This window comes from Malus sylvestris, chromosome 4 (genome assembly GCF_916048215.2).
Source record: "Malus sylvestris chromosome 4, drMalSylv7.2, whole genome shotgun sequence".
In the NCBI taxonomy this organism is placed as follows: domain Eukaryota; kingdom Viridiplantae; phylum Streptophyta; class Magnoliopsida; order Rosales; family Rosaceae; genus Malus; species Malus sylvestris.
In genome coordinates, this window is record NC_062263.1 from 23,286,676 (window position 1) to 23,302,772 (window position 16,097).

The 16,097-nt window shown below is 46.5% G+C and overlaps 1 protein-coding gene and 1 pseudogene across 1 annotated transcript; both read right to left on the bottom strand.

Annotated features, from left to right (window-relative positions):
* Positions 1 to 380: 380 nt before the first annotated feature.
* On the bottom strand, positions 381 to 3,132 carry LOC126618229 (probable LRR receptor-like serine/threonine-protein kinase At3g47570; annotated as a pseudogene).
* Positions 3,133 to 9,921: 6,789 nt separating this feature from the next.
* Positions 9,922 to 12,432, bottom strand: LOC126618230 (uncharacterized). Its single transcript, XM_050286291.1, has 3 exons — positions 11,517 to 12,432; positions 11,064 to 11,396; positions 9,922 to 10,103 (listed from the first exon to the last, which is right to left on the bottom strand). Exons 1-3 carry the CDS (start codon positions 12,430 to 12,432, stop codon positions 9,922 to 9,924), a joined length of 1,431 nt encoding a protein of 476 aa, XP_050142248.1.
* Between the last annotated feature and the right edge of the window lie 3,665 nt (positions 12,433 to 16,097).

Sequence of the window (16,097 nt, forward strand, 5' to 3'; positions counted from 1 at the left end):
ATTGATACAATCGATGTGGGACATTTCAGCATTATCCACCTTCTCTCTCACACTCCAAACACCATTTGAAAATTCTATCAAAGCTGATAGCAGTTTGTGACTACTTTTTTGCAGAGTTAGCCATTCAACAAAGAACATAAAAAATATTTATCCAACAAAAACCACTAATCATTAAAATTCTAAAAACACCACACAAATTAAAATTCAAAATATAAGTAAAACACACCACAAACATCAACGAGAAAAAATTCAAAGCGATAGCAAGAGAAAGAAAGCAAAAATAGAAGAAAATTTTGGTGAGTAGATAGTGGAAAATATTATTAATGAGTGATCATGACCTTTCTCCTTTGGGTAACATGCTTTGTCCTTGTCAAGTCTTTTTAAACTTTGAGGTACGTGTCTCTGATTGCGCTCATTTTTCTAATAACCACGTCCATCAACATCCGCTCCCTTGGTGATGTTGCACAACAAGAGAGTCCTATCTGCATCACTGAAACCAAGCATTCCTTTAATTTCTTTGCTTTCACTAAGCCACCATTGTTACATCTGGATGGAGTTCATTCTCGCACTATGTCATTGTTGATATCACCATCTGTTTCGAGGTCGAGGATAATTGAATTGTCAACAACGTCCATGAAATGGTCAGGCAAAGCCATGGCTACAAATTGGTAAATGCTTAGACCGCCTTTAAACATGTCAACGGTAGGTCTTTTTCTTGTGAACATTTCCAGCAATAGTATCCCATAGCTGTAAACATCTCCAAGTATGGAAACTTGGCCTCCTGTGCCGTACTCTGCCAGGACAGACATACAATATGTCGTATGCAATTGACTATTAGAACAACATATTCTTTAGATTTATATGTTATTTATTTTCCAAGAAAAAAAGAGGCAGTACTATATTTTTCATAAATAGAGATTAATTAGTTGTTTTTTTGTAATAATTTACTAAGAACATAAAAAGGAAGTTAGAATGACAGAAACTCATACCTGGAGGAATGTAGCCTATAGAACCCTTTAGCTGAGATGACATTGTTTGACTGAATGAGGGATCATTTGATGTTTCGAAAAGGAACCTTGCCAAACCAAAATCCCCAACATGGGCTACCATATCTTCATCAAGTAGTACGTTGCTCGGCTTTAGATCACAATGAACAATGGCCGTTTCACAATGGTGGTGGAGATAATCTAACGCAGAAGCAACATCAATGGCGATGTTCAATCTTTGCATAAAACTCATTCTTTTGCTTGGAGATTCCTCCTCATATCTTGGATACAACATTGAGTCTAGACTTCCATTTGCCATGAACTTGAAAACTAGACTTTTGAAGTCCTTGCCCTGGTTATCAAAGCTCGAGCATGCAGTTATGATCTTGAGAAGATTACGATGCCTTATACTCCTTAAAGCTTTGCATTCATCTATGAAACTCTTGGAAGCTCCTTGTTGTTGAAGGTTTAGTACCTTAACAGCAACTATTGTTCCATCACTAGGAATTACCCCTTTATAAACTGAACCAAAACTTCCCAAACCAATAAGATTATCCGCAGAGAACCCGTTAGTTGATTCAACGAGTTGTGAGTAGGAGACACCTGATTTCCAATCCTTATATGAACGTGAAGTTGCAAGTCTATCTCTTGACTTTTTCAGCATTGAACAAGCGACACAGAAGCATGATAGAACAATTATGATTCCAAATACACAGGCAATGGGGATGACTACTTTTGGGGAATGTAGTCCTCGAGATGAATGGTGTTTTTTTGGGGGGCATGAAGGTAGATATAATTATGGGATTCCACCACAGAGCCTATGATTTCCAAGAATAGAAACACCACTAGCATTTGCAAAAATACCATCTTTAGGCAACTCGCCCTCAAAATCATTATACGAAAGATTGAGATACTTGAGAGCACCAAGCTTGCCTATGAATTCAGGAATCGGCCCAGACAAGTTGTTGCTTGAAATATCAAGTTTTTCCAAGCCTTTCAAATTCTTAAGAGATTGAGGAATTGTTCCTTCAAACTTATTACCTTGCAAACACAAGCGTTCCAAACTAGTACAACTGCCGAGGGTGCTCGGGATTTCACCTAATAAATTGTTTCTTAATACATTTAGCTCCGTAAGATGCACTAAATCACCCACCTCAAAGGGCATCGGACCAGTCAAATAATTGTCAGACAGGTCTAGAGAACTTGAAAGGGTTGAAAGCTCCATAAGCATTTTAGGTATGGTGCCCGTAAGGTTGTTACTGGAAAGGTTAAGATCTAATAGGTATTGGCAGTTTCCAAGACTTGGAGGTATACTGCCCAGAAAATTGGTTAAAATCCAAATACAGTTCCTCTAACTTCTCTAGCTTCCCAATTTCATGCGGGACACTTCCACTCAACTGGTTATCTTCTAATACTAAAGCAGTCAAGTTTATAAGGTTTCCAATTCCCTTAGGAAGGTTTCCATCCCATGTATAAAATTTTCCCCCAGACTAAGAACATTAAGTTGGGTCGAAAGGTTGGCTATGGATCCAGGAATTTCTCCTCCAAAATTATTATCGAAAAGACTCAAATACTGCAAACTAGTGTAGTTAGCCAAGAAACTAAGAAAATTCAAGTCACCAACTTTTCTATTTCCTAACTGATTGCGATAAAAGTTTAGCCAAACTAAGCTATGCAAGTTTCCTAGACTCTCACCAGGGACTGTCCCAGAGAAACCATTTTGAGAAAGTTCAAGCATCTGAAGTCTTGAAGCATTTGACAATGATATGGGAATATTTCCTGTGAATTTGTTCACATCGCAGTAAAGGTCTACGAGATTAGGAAGCATAGTGCCGAGATTTGTTGGTAGCTCTCCATTCAACTGGTTGACAGCAACACTAAAAGTGGATATGGAAGAAATATTATAGATTGGGGATGGGATCATACCAGATAGATCATTCTTCTCAACTACGAACACCTCCAAGCCTGCTATATGCCCAAGCTCATTGGGTATGCTTCCTTGAAAATTGTTCTTGCCAAGTATTAAACTACTCAACAAGGAAAAGTTTCCTATCCAAGGTGGGATAGTTCCAGTGAGATTGTTACCATCAAGCCGTAGATATTTTAAATTCAACAATGAACTGAGTTGGTTTGGAATGGACTTCATCATCCGATTGGCTTGCAGATTAAGCAATTTTAGTTGTATGCATTGCGACAAATTAGTTGGAATTTTCCCACCAAAGGAATTATGAGAGAGGTTGAGATATTGTAGGCTTTGTAGACGACCCATTTCTGGAGGAATTTCCCCATGAAAGTTGTTGTCTCTCAAATTGATTCCAGTAAGATAAGTAAGATTTCCAACTGAAGGTGAAATGGAGCCTACCAACTTTTTTGATTTCAGGTTCAACATCAAGACTCTTTTGGTGGAATGGTGGCATGAAACTCCAACCCAATTGCAGAAATGGATGGAATGATTCCACGAGCTCATGACATTGAAAGGATCAACTGTTATTCTTTTCTTGAAGTCTAGCAGTGCCAAGCGATCAGATTCATTTCCAAGGAGAGTAAGGCTGCGAAGTGTTGTAGATTCGAGGCATGTGCTCATGCATAAAAGAATGAACCCATGCAGGAATTTGAACAAAACCAGCTTACGGTTGGTACGTTAATGCTCCATCATTGTTCTAAGACAGAGAGCAAAACAGGTTAATTAACGAAATTGAATTTGCACAAATGCATAAAAGAGAAGAAATGCGACCACATAGAAGAAAAACTTTATTCAATATTTTTACCAAAAATGAGATGGCAACTGTAACGACAAAAAATAATAGAGCTCCGTCATGCCGCACATCTTACAAGGAATGGAGGAGATTTTTCAAATGGGAGGAGAACCTTGTCAATTCTTAATTAATCTTTTGACCACACAAGGGTCTGATCGATGCGATCGCTTACGAGTAATATTTAGAAAGAAAAGTTTAAAGGATATTTTGATTATTAACCAGAGAGTTTTGACAAAGTCTCACTTCCATTGGTTTCTACTTTTGCCAAGGCATGAACTGCTGCTTAATTTGTAGTGCTCGGTAAAAAAAAAAAAAAAGAGAATCTTGAAAGAGAAATTTTCTCCCAATTTTCTACGGATATTACCCTCCCAGTTTTGCTCTAATTCCTATTATGTCCTGATATACCCATCATATATGTACTGTATTTATTTTATATTTTCTGTTTCTTCGTTCTCCCTTCTCACTCTTCTCCTCGACTCAGCTGGCGACGACGACCAACCGACCAAAAAAAAGCCCTCGATTGGTGTTTTCGGTTCCTCTCTAAAAGCCCCCCCTCTCTCTCTCGAAAATTCCTCTCCGCTGCTCTCTCCTTGATGGTTCAATTCGGGTTTGCTTAAATCCTATGACGCGTAAGTACCTCCGATCTGTGATTCTTAGTGTTCTGGAAAGTTTGTCGGCTCAGAATAATTTGAAATTTTGGGAGTTAATGTTTTGATGAACAACTCTCAATTTCTGGATTTTGTTTTTGCTGATTTTGGAAGTGGTTGTGAGAACCGGTTCTTTTGAACCAATTTAATCTGTTTTAGGGATTGCATGTGGAGGGTTTTTGAATTTGTAGAGTCGACCTGAAAATATGGTGGGATTTTAGGGGATTGAGGGTGTTTACAGACTGTTTGTGCTGAGTTTGAATTTGAATTTTACAGACTGTTTGTTTTCTAAATTTTGGTTTTGGATGAGCAAATGAGGATAAACAAAGGGGAAGTCCCAGACTTGCAGTAGACCTTAAAAGTGTAAGTCATCTTTTCTTCTGTTTTGCTGATTTTGTCTCTGGGGTTCTTACAAAGATGTATATAAGTATGTTGGAATGCATGTTTATGTTGGTTAATTTTCTGACTATGGTTTCTTACAGGCTGGTGCTCATACTGTATTATAATATTGTTGACCCTAGAAACTACAAAGCCTACGTGGCGCACAGGCCGAGTAATCTAAAGGCTAACTACGTCATTCGGTGATTGCGGGGCGTGCCAACTCGTCGGCCGAGGAGTAAATTTTGTTGATGTTGTGTTGGGTGCGCGGCTGACTTCTGCGTCTTGCGATTGCAGCCGAGAAAGAAACATGTCTCGGCCTTTTAGGCTCTCGAACCTGAAGACAAGGTTACTATTCTTACGAAGGTCAATATCAAATTCGGCTTTCAATGTGCCGAATGTAATAATTGTAACACCTCACTTCGCCGAGAAGGCTAATAAGATGACCTCGACCAATAAGGATTTAGAAACCCTTCTCGACCGAGACTTGGATAGGTAATCAACCGCTATCGCCGCAGTGCTGTTGATGCCAACGAAAGATACTGCGAGAACGACTAATTCTACGGTGACAGAGCTATCTATGCCGACTTAAGGTATCACCGGTTGCTTCCACAGTGCTGTTGATGCCAACGGAAGATGTGTCAGCGAAAAAGAAAAAGGAAAAAGATCTCAAGTTGTTGAGAGTTTGCGCAGGGCAATTTTGTATTGATTTGCAGGGGGCTCTCTCTGACGCACAGCTTCCCCTATTTATAGCGCTGTATCTTGAATCCGAGTTAAAATCCTACTCGGACTAGGTCTTCCTTTCCGGATCAACACCACCTCGACCAGTCCTATCTTCACTAGGATTGTGAACCTAGTCCTTAACTGAGCCGGATTCGCTTTCTGGGTTACTGATCCCGCCGAGACTCCTCATTGTACTAGGACTCGACTTGCGTTATGATCTATCCGACCTAGGCTTGGAAGCCCACGGGTTGAACGATCCATGGCCCTCTCGCCGCACGGCCTCCCGGGCCGAGGATGATCCTACCTTTGGACCAAACTATTATTTTGGGCCCAAACATTACCCCCTCGCTTCTGAGGTCCTCGGCCTGAATTCTTCGGCCGAGTTTCGGCCTTGAAGAAGCGAATCTACCACTCAGAACCCTAGTGCCCGAGTTCCAAGGCGCGTTTATTGAACATGATTGCACGATCTTGATCCTGCTAACCAAACTCGCCACGTGGCGTCCTCCAACACGGCCAAACCCCAATAATGACGTCTAAGGCGTGCGGCTGCCTGAACCGTCCTGCCATCATGATCTTATGGCTGAACTTAACCACTACCTCAATCCGCGAGCCACTACCTCAATCCGTGAGTCACTTGTCATCGTGCAGGCGTCGAAACGTCTTCCGCCATTAATTTCGCCGTCACACGCAATCGTGCGCCCCCAAAACCTGAGACCTTCGGTCTTCTCAACCGCATTTCCTGAACATTCATCATGATCAGCAATTCCTTCGGTCGATTTTGCCCTTTGTTTTGAATTTCAAACGATTGCTCTTCCTGCCAAAATCCTATAAATACGGAAATCCCTCATTCATACTTTACGCTTCCAAAATCACTCCGAAATTTCTCGCCCTTATTCTTCAGCACATTTCTCTTTCCCAGGTCTTCGTCTTCAAATCCCCCAACCCAGAAAACTTCTTACGCCATGCTTCCTTCCTATAATGGCGTCCTTCATCTCTAAACTTTCCAGGGAATGTGAACAGCATCAGAAAATTCTTGATCAGAGCTCGATCAAAACCATACGATTTGAAAGTGACATGAGCACTCCCCACCAAATCTTGGGCCCTCTTTTCAAGACGGCAGTTCCGTCAACCATTACTGGCCTCCTCCAGGAGCACTGCCTAACACCTTTGCTCCAAGGGTTCGAATGGTCGAGATGGGATGCGGCGAAACCTCAAGGTTCCTGGACCTCGACGACCACAACCTGGGCAGCCTGGGTTGTTCGAATGGAAAGGCTCTTCGGCGAGCAATGGAAGGCCCTCGGCCTCTACGACGCCATCCTCCTCTCGTCAATGGATGTCGTTCCCGACAAGGAGCTTCTCCTAGCCGCCTTGTGCTTCTGGTGCTCAGCCACCAACACCATGGTTCTTCCTCTTGGTCCCATCGGCCCCACCATTCTTGATGTCACCGCCATTTTGGGCACTTCAACAACCGGGATCCCTATCGACGCGGCCTTCTCTGGGTACCCGTCGAATATTGACCTGAAGATGCTTTTTGACCGACGGATTTTCGAGACGTTGAACCGTGAAGGTTAAATCCCGTCGAAGGAAGACATTCAGAAGTTCCACAAGAACTTCTTCAATTATAACACCCTCTATCTCCATTTCGCCGGCCAAGGAGAGGAGGACCTGCTAGAAGGAGAACATGAAACTTTCCTCCTCTATTGGTACAACAAGTACATTTGTTGTACCAAGTCAAACAAATGCTTGGTCGAGAACATGCCGGTAGCCGAGGCCCTGGCTAGTGGTCACGTCCTGTCACTGAGCTCCAACATTCTCGCCTATCTCTTCCGCTGCCTGGCCGAGGCAACCCTTCACAAGATCGACCCACACCAGAATGGTCCCCTCTGGGTCTTCTAACTCTGGGTACAAGTTTACTTCGCCTCCCTTCGGCCGGCCATAGCCGACTTCTCGCCAACGGGGGCGCTTGGACCTCAGCTAGCCTCCCGACCGACACCTTCTCACCAAGCCGAAGAGGTATTTAGGTACCTCTTCGCTCTTAATGACCTCTCCAACGACGAATTCCTGATATGTCGTCGTCGAGACTATCCCTCCTCCATCAGACTACCCACATCCATATGGGGCGCGGGGGAAGATGCTGACCTTCGTCAGTCCTGGGGGTCGTTTTTGCTCACTCGCGACTTTCCTCTCGGCTGCGATGGGAAACGAGCGGGTTGGGAAGTGTACCATCCTAACTTCCTTGCTCGACAGCTCGGCTATCTCCAAGGCTGCCCGGTCCCCCTTCTCTCCTCCCGGACAGTCCTAAGCCGTGGACGTGAACCCCATTCCTCAGAAAATGAGTGCAAAACCGTCGCGAGGGAGTTCCAAGAGCATTGCCAGAAATTCCGCATTCGACCGGCCACCCTAGAAACCCTTTGCACTGACACCTTCGGTGATTGGTGGGAAGATTACACCTAGGAGTTCTTTGGTGCTCCGGTCGAAGATGTGCTGAACAAACTCTTCGGTGACTGACCTAAGAAGGCCTCGGCCCCCCAAACTCAAGGTAACTGTTCATTTCCCTTCTTTTTCTTCAACTTTGCATATTGATTTGCCTTACTGATTTGTTTTTTTCTTCTCAGGTAGTCAACCACTGAGAAAAGTGGAGGCAGTTGCCGCGGCTACGACCAAGAAAAAATCGGTCGTGGCTGAGAAGGATAAAACTGCTGGTCGGGCCGTGCTGACCAAACGGCCTCGCCAAGAGGCCGAGCCGGGTGTCGAACCTCCACCGCCTGCCAAGCGGGTAAAAAAGCTGGCAAAGAAGGGCGCACGGGAGATCCACGTCATCTCCAGTCAAACTTCAGGGGCGACGACTCCCAGGGTTTCCCCTTCTCCTGCCGTCGGCCAACCCTTGGTCGAGAAACAGCTAGCTCCGGCCGCAGGGACAGTTCAAACGCGGCCTGTTTCTGGGGCCGGTACACCAGTTGTGCCTCCTTCTGTCGAGGAGGCACCTGTTCCAAAAAGGGCGGTTCCTGCGACCGAGGGAACTTCCCCTAAAAATCCAAAGCCCCCGGTCTTCATTCTGGAAGAGGGTGAGGGGAGCGACGAGGTCCCGCTGGCAAATCGTCCTCATACTCGCTGACAACCTCCTCCAGTGTCCGAGATGGCGGTTCAAGCCGGCTCCTCCACGGCTGATCGTGGCAAGCGTCCGGTTGAGGAACCAACAGCGGCGGCCGAACCCCTCGCTCCTTCTCAGGACCAGGATGTCCCTCCCTCATCCGGAGCGGCTGTCCCGATCAGCCCCTCCATAGCCGACCGTGGCAAACGACCGGCCGAGGAACCCGAGGCAACGACGGAGTCGCCCGTTCATCCTCAGGACCAGGGCTTCTACATTCCTCCGCATGAGGTTACTTCGGCCTTCGTAAGTACCTTCTACCGTCTTTCCTTGATTGCTTTTCTACTTTAGAATTCTAAACGAAGAAAATACTAAATGTCAGGTGCCTGTACACTCTTTTCACCGAAAATTCTACGCGCCGAAGGGCATTATCTATATTTCTTGGCCGCCTCAGTGGCCATCAAACGTAGATAACCTCCATCGGCCGCGTGAACTGAGAAGCATCCTGAGACACTGGGCTCGGCCATTGAGTTTTTTAGGTTCGAGCAACGATCCTGGAGATATGGCCGAGGTCTCCTCTCGGCAGGTTAAAAAACGAAACCTTCTTGCTATTCTTGTCATGACTTCTTTTAAGCTTAACCTGATTTGTATGTGCAGGCTTCGTGGGAGGTCGAATTAAAAGCCCTCATCTCCAGCACAACTGCAGAGTCCGGTCCTTCGGCCGCTACTACTGAAGCTGCCGATCCAAGCGCTCTGACTCAGTTGCAAGAAGTCATGTCGCTTTCAACGTCGCAAGTACTCGAGCGCAACGGTCTTGATCTGCTTGGCGTATGTCTGAACGACCTTGGAGCCCACGGTCGCCTGAGCGGAGATGCCATCGTTCGGGCGTCGTCTGCCTTGGAGCGGGTTCGGGAGACATTTAGTGTCTTCCAGACCGCTCTAAAGGCTGAACACGACCTGCAAGCTGCCACGGCCGTTCAAGACACTCTCCGTCTGAAAATCGACGATCTAAGGGTAAAAGGAAACGCCTTAGCCAAGCTCGACCGTCAGATGGCCGAACTAGCAAAACGTCGGTCGGCCATTGCTTCCGAGCTTGCTAAAGACTTCGAATCAGGCGGAAAGGATTGCCTAACTGAGTACGTGGCGACCACAAAATGGGTCGAGCGGTTGAAGCTGGACAAGAGGAATCGGTAAGCTGAAGTTATCATGGCCGATGTGCGGTGGTTGGAGTTGAAGGCCCTGCTCGGCACCCTCCTACCCTCTTCGCCTTAAAGGCACTTGGATGTAAAAACGATCAATTCAGTCGTCTTGTACATGCTTACCAATATTAATGAATTGATTTTCTATTCCCGCATTTCCCACGTGACCGGGTAGTATTTTTTTAAAAACTTCCCGTTGATCGGCAATCTGTGAACCAAACCGATCTGGTCTTTAAGATGATACGCCCCTTTTCCGTATACTTTATGCACAACGAACGGTCCTTCCCAATTTGGCGACCACTTGCCGAATCTAGGGTCTTTTAGTCCTACGGGTAACACCGTTTGCCACATTAATTCACCCTCGCTGAATGTTTTCTGTCGTACCTTTTGATTATAGGCTCGCTCGGCAATCCGTTTTTGTGCCACCAGTAAGTTATAAGCGTCAAGTCGTGATTCTTCCAAATCTTCGAGTTCCTGTCTCATGGACTGATTATATTCGGCGCTAAACAAACTACTTTGTTCGATTAATCGCAACGAATTTATGCTTAACTCGACTGGTAACATTGCATCGTGTCCGTAGGTTAATGCGTACGGGGTTGTCGCAATCGCCGATCGGGGCGATGTTCGATATGCCCATAATGCCTCGTTCAACTTCAAATGCCACATGCCAGGCCTTCCTTTTATCATTTTTTCGAGGATGCCGATCAACACTTTATCACTTGCCTCGGCCTGCCCATTCGCCTGTGGATAATACGGTGTAGACTGTTCGAGCCGAATTTTCAAATTTTCCGTATACTCTTTAAACCTCTCGGCTGTGAAGATTGTTCCATTGTCAGTTATGATCGTTTCTGGTACGCCAAATCTGGTCACGATGTGTTCCTCCACGAAGTCGCAAACTTCTTTAGATGTTAGTTCGGCATATGATTTTGCTTCGACCCACTTAGTAAAGTAATCGGTTGCGACTATTATCCATGCGTGCTTAGCAGCTCCTGAAGATGGCGTGATTTTACCGATGACGTCCATGGCCCATCCTCTAAACGGCCATGGCTTTATGACCGAATGCAATGATTCGGTCGGGACCCTTTGTATAGGCCCGTGGATTTGGCACTGTACGCATCCTCGTGCAAACTCGATACAATCCTTTAGTATCCTTGGCCAAAAATAGCCGTGCCGTCGAAGTAGCCATCGCATTTTCCGTCCGGATTGATGAGCTCCGCATACCCCTTCATGGACTTCTGTAATCGCCCGAGCACTCTCTTGGGGGCCGAGGCATAGTAATAACAAACCATCTTCGCCTTTTCGGTATAACTCATTCTGATACATGACATAGTTCGTGGCGTGAACTCTTGTCTTGCGATCGTGTTTACCATTGGGATTATCGAGGTACTGCATAATGGGCTTTCTCCAATCATCTGGTACTGCCTCGACGGCACAAACGTCCACAGGGTCGTCTCGATCTAACAACGAAGGTAAGGACATGACTCTTGTACGTATCACGTTGTCGCGCTGGAGGACTTGTTGGTTAACCAAGGCCGGGTATAGCTGTCGCAACACGGGTATTTCTCGGCCTAGCTTACCCCCCAAGAGTTGTACGCTGGAGGCAATTTGAGCCAATTCGTCTGCGTCGGTATTATGACTCCGGGAAATATGTTTAAATGTAATACCGTCGAAGGACTCGGCCAAATAGCTGGCGATCATGTGGTAAGGCGCCAGGGTACAACTCATGCAACGAAAGGAACCATTGAGTTGGTTAATCACAAGTTCGGAGTCGCCGAGGACGAGGGCGCGGGTTGCCCGCAGGTCATGAAGAATTCCAAGGTCGACGATTAGGGCTTCGTATTCGGCCTGATTGTTGGTGCATTCGAAATCCAACTTAAGCGAAAATAACCAGCGATCGTGGTTCGGGGATTGAATGACAATTCCCACGCCCACTGAAGATGACGTACTGGAGCCGTCAAAGTACATCGTCCAGTGGTTGTCGCGCGTTTGAACCATGCCGATTTCAACGTCGTTGCCCCCAAAACCATATGGGGAGGGATGTTGAGCAAGGAAATCAGCCAGTGCCTGGCCCTTGACAGCTTTCTGGGCTATGTACTGCAAGCTAAATTCGGACAGTGCCATGGTCCATTTCCCAATGCGGCCCTTTACGATTGGTCGGGTGAGCATATAGCGGATGACGTCGGTCTGAGCAATGACTTGGGTAACTGATGGGAGCATATAATGCCGAAGCTTGGAAGCGGTGAAAAACACGGCCAGGCATAGCTTCTCGACGGCTGGATAATTGATCTCCGGTTGACTGAGATTGCGGCTGAGATAAAAAATAGCCTGCTCTCGTCCGGCGTCGTTATCTTGCGCAAGGAGGCACCCGATGGACTCTTCGGCCGCCGAGATATAGAGCTTAAGAGGCTTACCGCGCCGAGGAGGAACCAGGACAGGTGGGTTCGTGAGAGAGACTTTGATTTTCGTAAACACCGCCTGATGCTCGTCGTCCCACACAAATTTATCTGAGTCCTTGAGTTTCAAAAGCGTGGAGAACGCTTTCATTTTACCTGCTGAGTTGGCAATAAATCGGCGGAGGAAATGGATATGTCCGAGTAAGGACTGGAGTTGTTTCTTCGTCGTTGGGGGTGGGGCATTGATAATTGCGCGGGCCATATTCTCATCGACTTCAATCCCACGGTGATGCATGAGGAAGCCAAGAAAATTCCCGGCCGATACGCCGAAGGCACACTTGGCAGAATTCATCTTGAGGTTGTGCCGACGCATGCAGAGGAAAGCCTGTCGGAGATCGTCCAGATGTGTCTGTCGGCGTTTAGATTTGATGACAACATCGTCGATGTAAACTTCGACGATGGTTCCAATTAAATCATGGAAGATGGTATTCATCGCCCGCTGGTATGTGGCGCCGGCATTCTTGAGGCCGAATGGCATAACAACCCATTCGTAAGTACCGAGTGCCCCCGGGCAACGGAAAGCAGTTTTGTGCACATCGGCTTTGGCAATGAATATTTGGTTGTACCCGGCGTGTCCATCCATAAAAGATAAGATTGCATGATTTGCCGCAGCATCGATTAACAGGTCTGAGATCGGCATTGAATACTCATCTTTGGGAGTTGCCAAATTCAGATTTCTAAAATCGATACAGATGCGTAGTGCACCATTTTTCTTTAAAACAGGCACGATATTTGCCAACCATTCAACATATCGAGCTGTCCGAATGAACCCGGCTTTCAAAAGCCGAACCAATTCGTCATTGATGCCGAGTTGCACTTCGGTCGAGAATCGACGAGGTGGCTGACGGAAAGGTTTGCATCTGGGCTTAATACGTAATTCATGCTCGACCAGAGTACGCTCTAAGCCGGGCATTTCATGATAGCTCCAAGCAAAGCAATCTTTGAACTCCGTAAGCAAGGCACGAAACTCGTCCTTCATTTGTTGGGGAAGTAACGCACTAACAAACAAAGGCCGTGGGTCATCGGTCGTCCCAACATTAATCTCTTCCAAGGGGTCCTTAACTTGGGGCCGATGATCTTCGAGTTCGGCCGGGGCGGCTTGAATTTTATCAAGAGACAAGACAGGACCATTATCTCCTTCGGCAAGGAACTCGACGAGGTTAACGCCCGAATTTGGTTGTTTAGATATAGTATACCAATGGGCCAGCAGTCGTTCCATAGTAGATGAAACCGCGGCCCTACGTGTTTCCCGATCGGTGTCAAACATCAGCTGCGGGGAGGAAATTGGCTAATCCGAGTCTCGTCGAATCCTGCTGGACAGTCTCGGCGCCAACCTCGATAGCTTTCTGAATCGAAATCCGAGTCGGCCGTCCTTCTTCATTGAAGCCTTGCAATGTAATGTAGCCGACGTGGTCATCATAATACCGTGCTTGGATCATGTTAGCTTCGAAGGGCTGGCTATCGGCCAGGTGAACAGTGACCAAGTTGCCGTCCCAAAATACAAGCACTTGATACAATGATGAAGGAATACAGCTGGTCTGATGAATCCAGTCCCGACCGAGCAGTGCATTATACTCGGTTTTGGAATCAACCACGAAAAAGGCGGTCATGTGAGTGCGACCAGCAATGTGTACAGTTAACGGAAGTACACCTTTGGTTTGGGATTTGTCGCCGACGAAACTACTCATTGTGATCCCTGACGGAATAAGTTCGTCATTCGAGCGACGTAAGACCTTCATGGTGTTCAGAGGCATGATATTGACGGTAGCTCCACAGTCGACGAAAACTTTAGAAACTGGATACCCCTCGATATGGGCCGTCACATACAAAGGCTTTAAATGGCGAAGTTTGGCCGATGATGAACGAGGAAACAATTCGGCCAAAGCCGCCTTTAGACTGTCATCTTTTGTCGTTGACTCAACTTCAGCAACAGATACAAAATCAACATGGCCGGCTTATTCGACGACTACGTCACCATCGAGGAAGTTCGGTTGGGTCGTGTTTGATTGAAAATCAGCGGGTAACACATGGACCATACTGATTTCCATGTTATCCAGGACTGACGGGCCCATCGGGTTAGGACCCTCCTCACTAGCTTCATCTCTTGTCTGGTCGGCAACTGCGGACTCTGCTGTCAAGGTTGGACAACGAGCCTCTTCTGTTCCTTCTTCGATGGTTTGATCCTGTGGTGCTGCTTCAGCAACTTGTTGGTTCTGCGTACCTACCTCATGTGAGGTTGAGATCGACAGTGTGCTCGGGGTCAGGACCTGCTCCTGGTAGTGTAGCCAGGCATCCCTAGTGTCAAGATAAGCATCCAGACGTGCAACACGTGCTATTTTATCGGTCGTAAGGCCGAAGAGCGAAACAGCCGAGAATACTTCGAAGTGATATCGTAAATACTGAAGGTCCTCCATTGAGAAAGGAAGGTCGGCTGCATCAATATCAGTGTATGGGTCGACTTCAAATCCAAGGACACGAGCTTCTCGTATGTGCTGGAACCTTGCTTTCAATCCTGGGTCTGAGGTTTTCTGGATGATTCGCTCGGCATCAGGACAAGTCAGGACTAGATCAATGGTGTCCTGGCATGCCTTTGGCAAGCCATACAGATCATTGGCCGAATGTTTCTTATGGAATTCTCGCATGTACTCCAAAGCCTCCCCAAGGAACGGGGGGTGCAAATTCCGTCGGATCTTGATCAAAGGTCCTTGTACAGCCGGCGGGGCTAATTTGCTTTCGGCCTCTTGCCTGAAATGTTCAAGGCGCGCCTTCATCTCCCCTGGTCGAAGAAGAAGTTTGATTCGTTTATCGGCCTCTTCAAACGTGGTTTCGACATCTTGGTCGACCAGCCGTCTCCCTTGAGCCAACTCTGTCATAATGGCTGGAGGTGGTCGTTCACCATCAGTAGCAATGGTGTCCTTCGGCCGCCATTTAGGGACCGAAGTTTCTTGGGCTGCCCGTCGGCGGGCCATGCAATCTATCCTTTGATGCCGGCGTTTCTGGGATTTGGACAACGCGGTGTAGACGCCTTTCGAAGAATGATATGTATACCAACGTTGATCTCTAAGCTCGGGAGGTTTGAAGGTTTTTTGGCTCCGCGATGATTCTGAACTGCTAGAATTACGTTTATAGTAATCATCGTCATAGAATGAAGCATCAAAATCGAGGCGCCGCCTGACCGGGGGTGTCTCTTCCATCCGTACTTTAGGACCGAGCCTATCAAAAACCCCTTGATGTTGGCCTACTTCGGCAACCTTCTGCTGGGTTGCAGCCGTAGGTCGTTCCGTTATAAGCGAAGAGGGCTTCTCTTCTGGCTCACTACCGACCTTGGCTCTGCATTTGCTGCACAAAATCGCTGTCCCACTGTCTTCATCGGTGGTATAATCTACTATAGGTTTGACAATAGCGGGTCCCGTTAAAGCTGTAGGTGGTTTGTTTGAACGAAAATCGGCTATGAAACGTGGCCGAGAATTCTGATTCCGAAAGCATTGCGTCGCAACATCTTCGACCTTCCCTTTCCCTTTGTCTTTAGGGAGGCATGCATCAACCATATTTAATGTTGCCGTGGGGAACGGGTCGGTATCAACACTCATCTTCTTCTCTGGAAATTTCAGTTTGCCATTATCAATCCAGCTTTGGACGTTGTCTCGAAACACGACACAATTGTTTGTCGTATGTTTGCTTGAATTGTGATATTTACAATATACCTTTCCTTTAAGCTCTTCGGCCTTGGGGATGTTGTGACCAGGCCGAAGCTTGATGATTCTTGCTGATAACAGTTGGTCAAAAATTACGTCAGCCTTTGTAATATCAAAAGTATAAACTTTTGACAGTTTCAACGTTCCCTCAGTGGCCGAACGGCTTTTGACT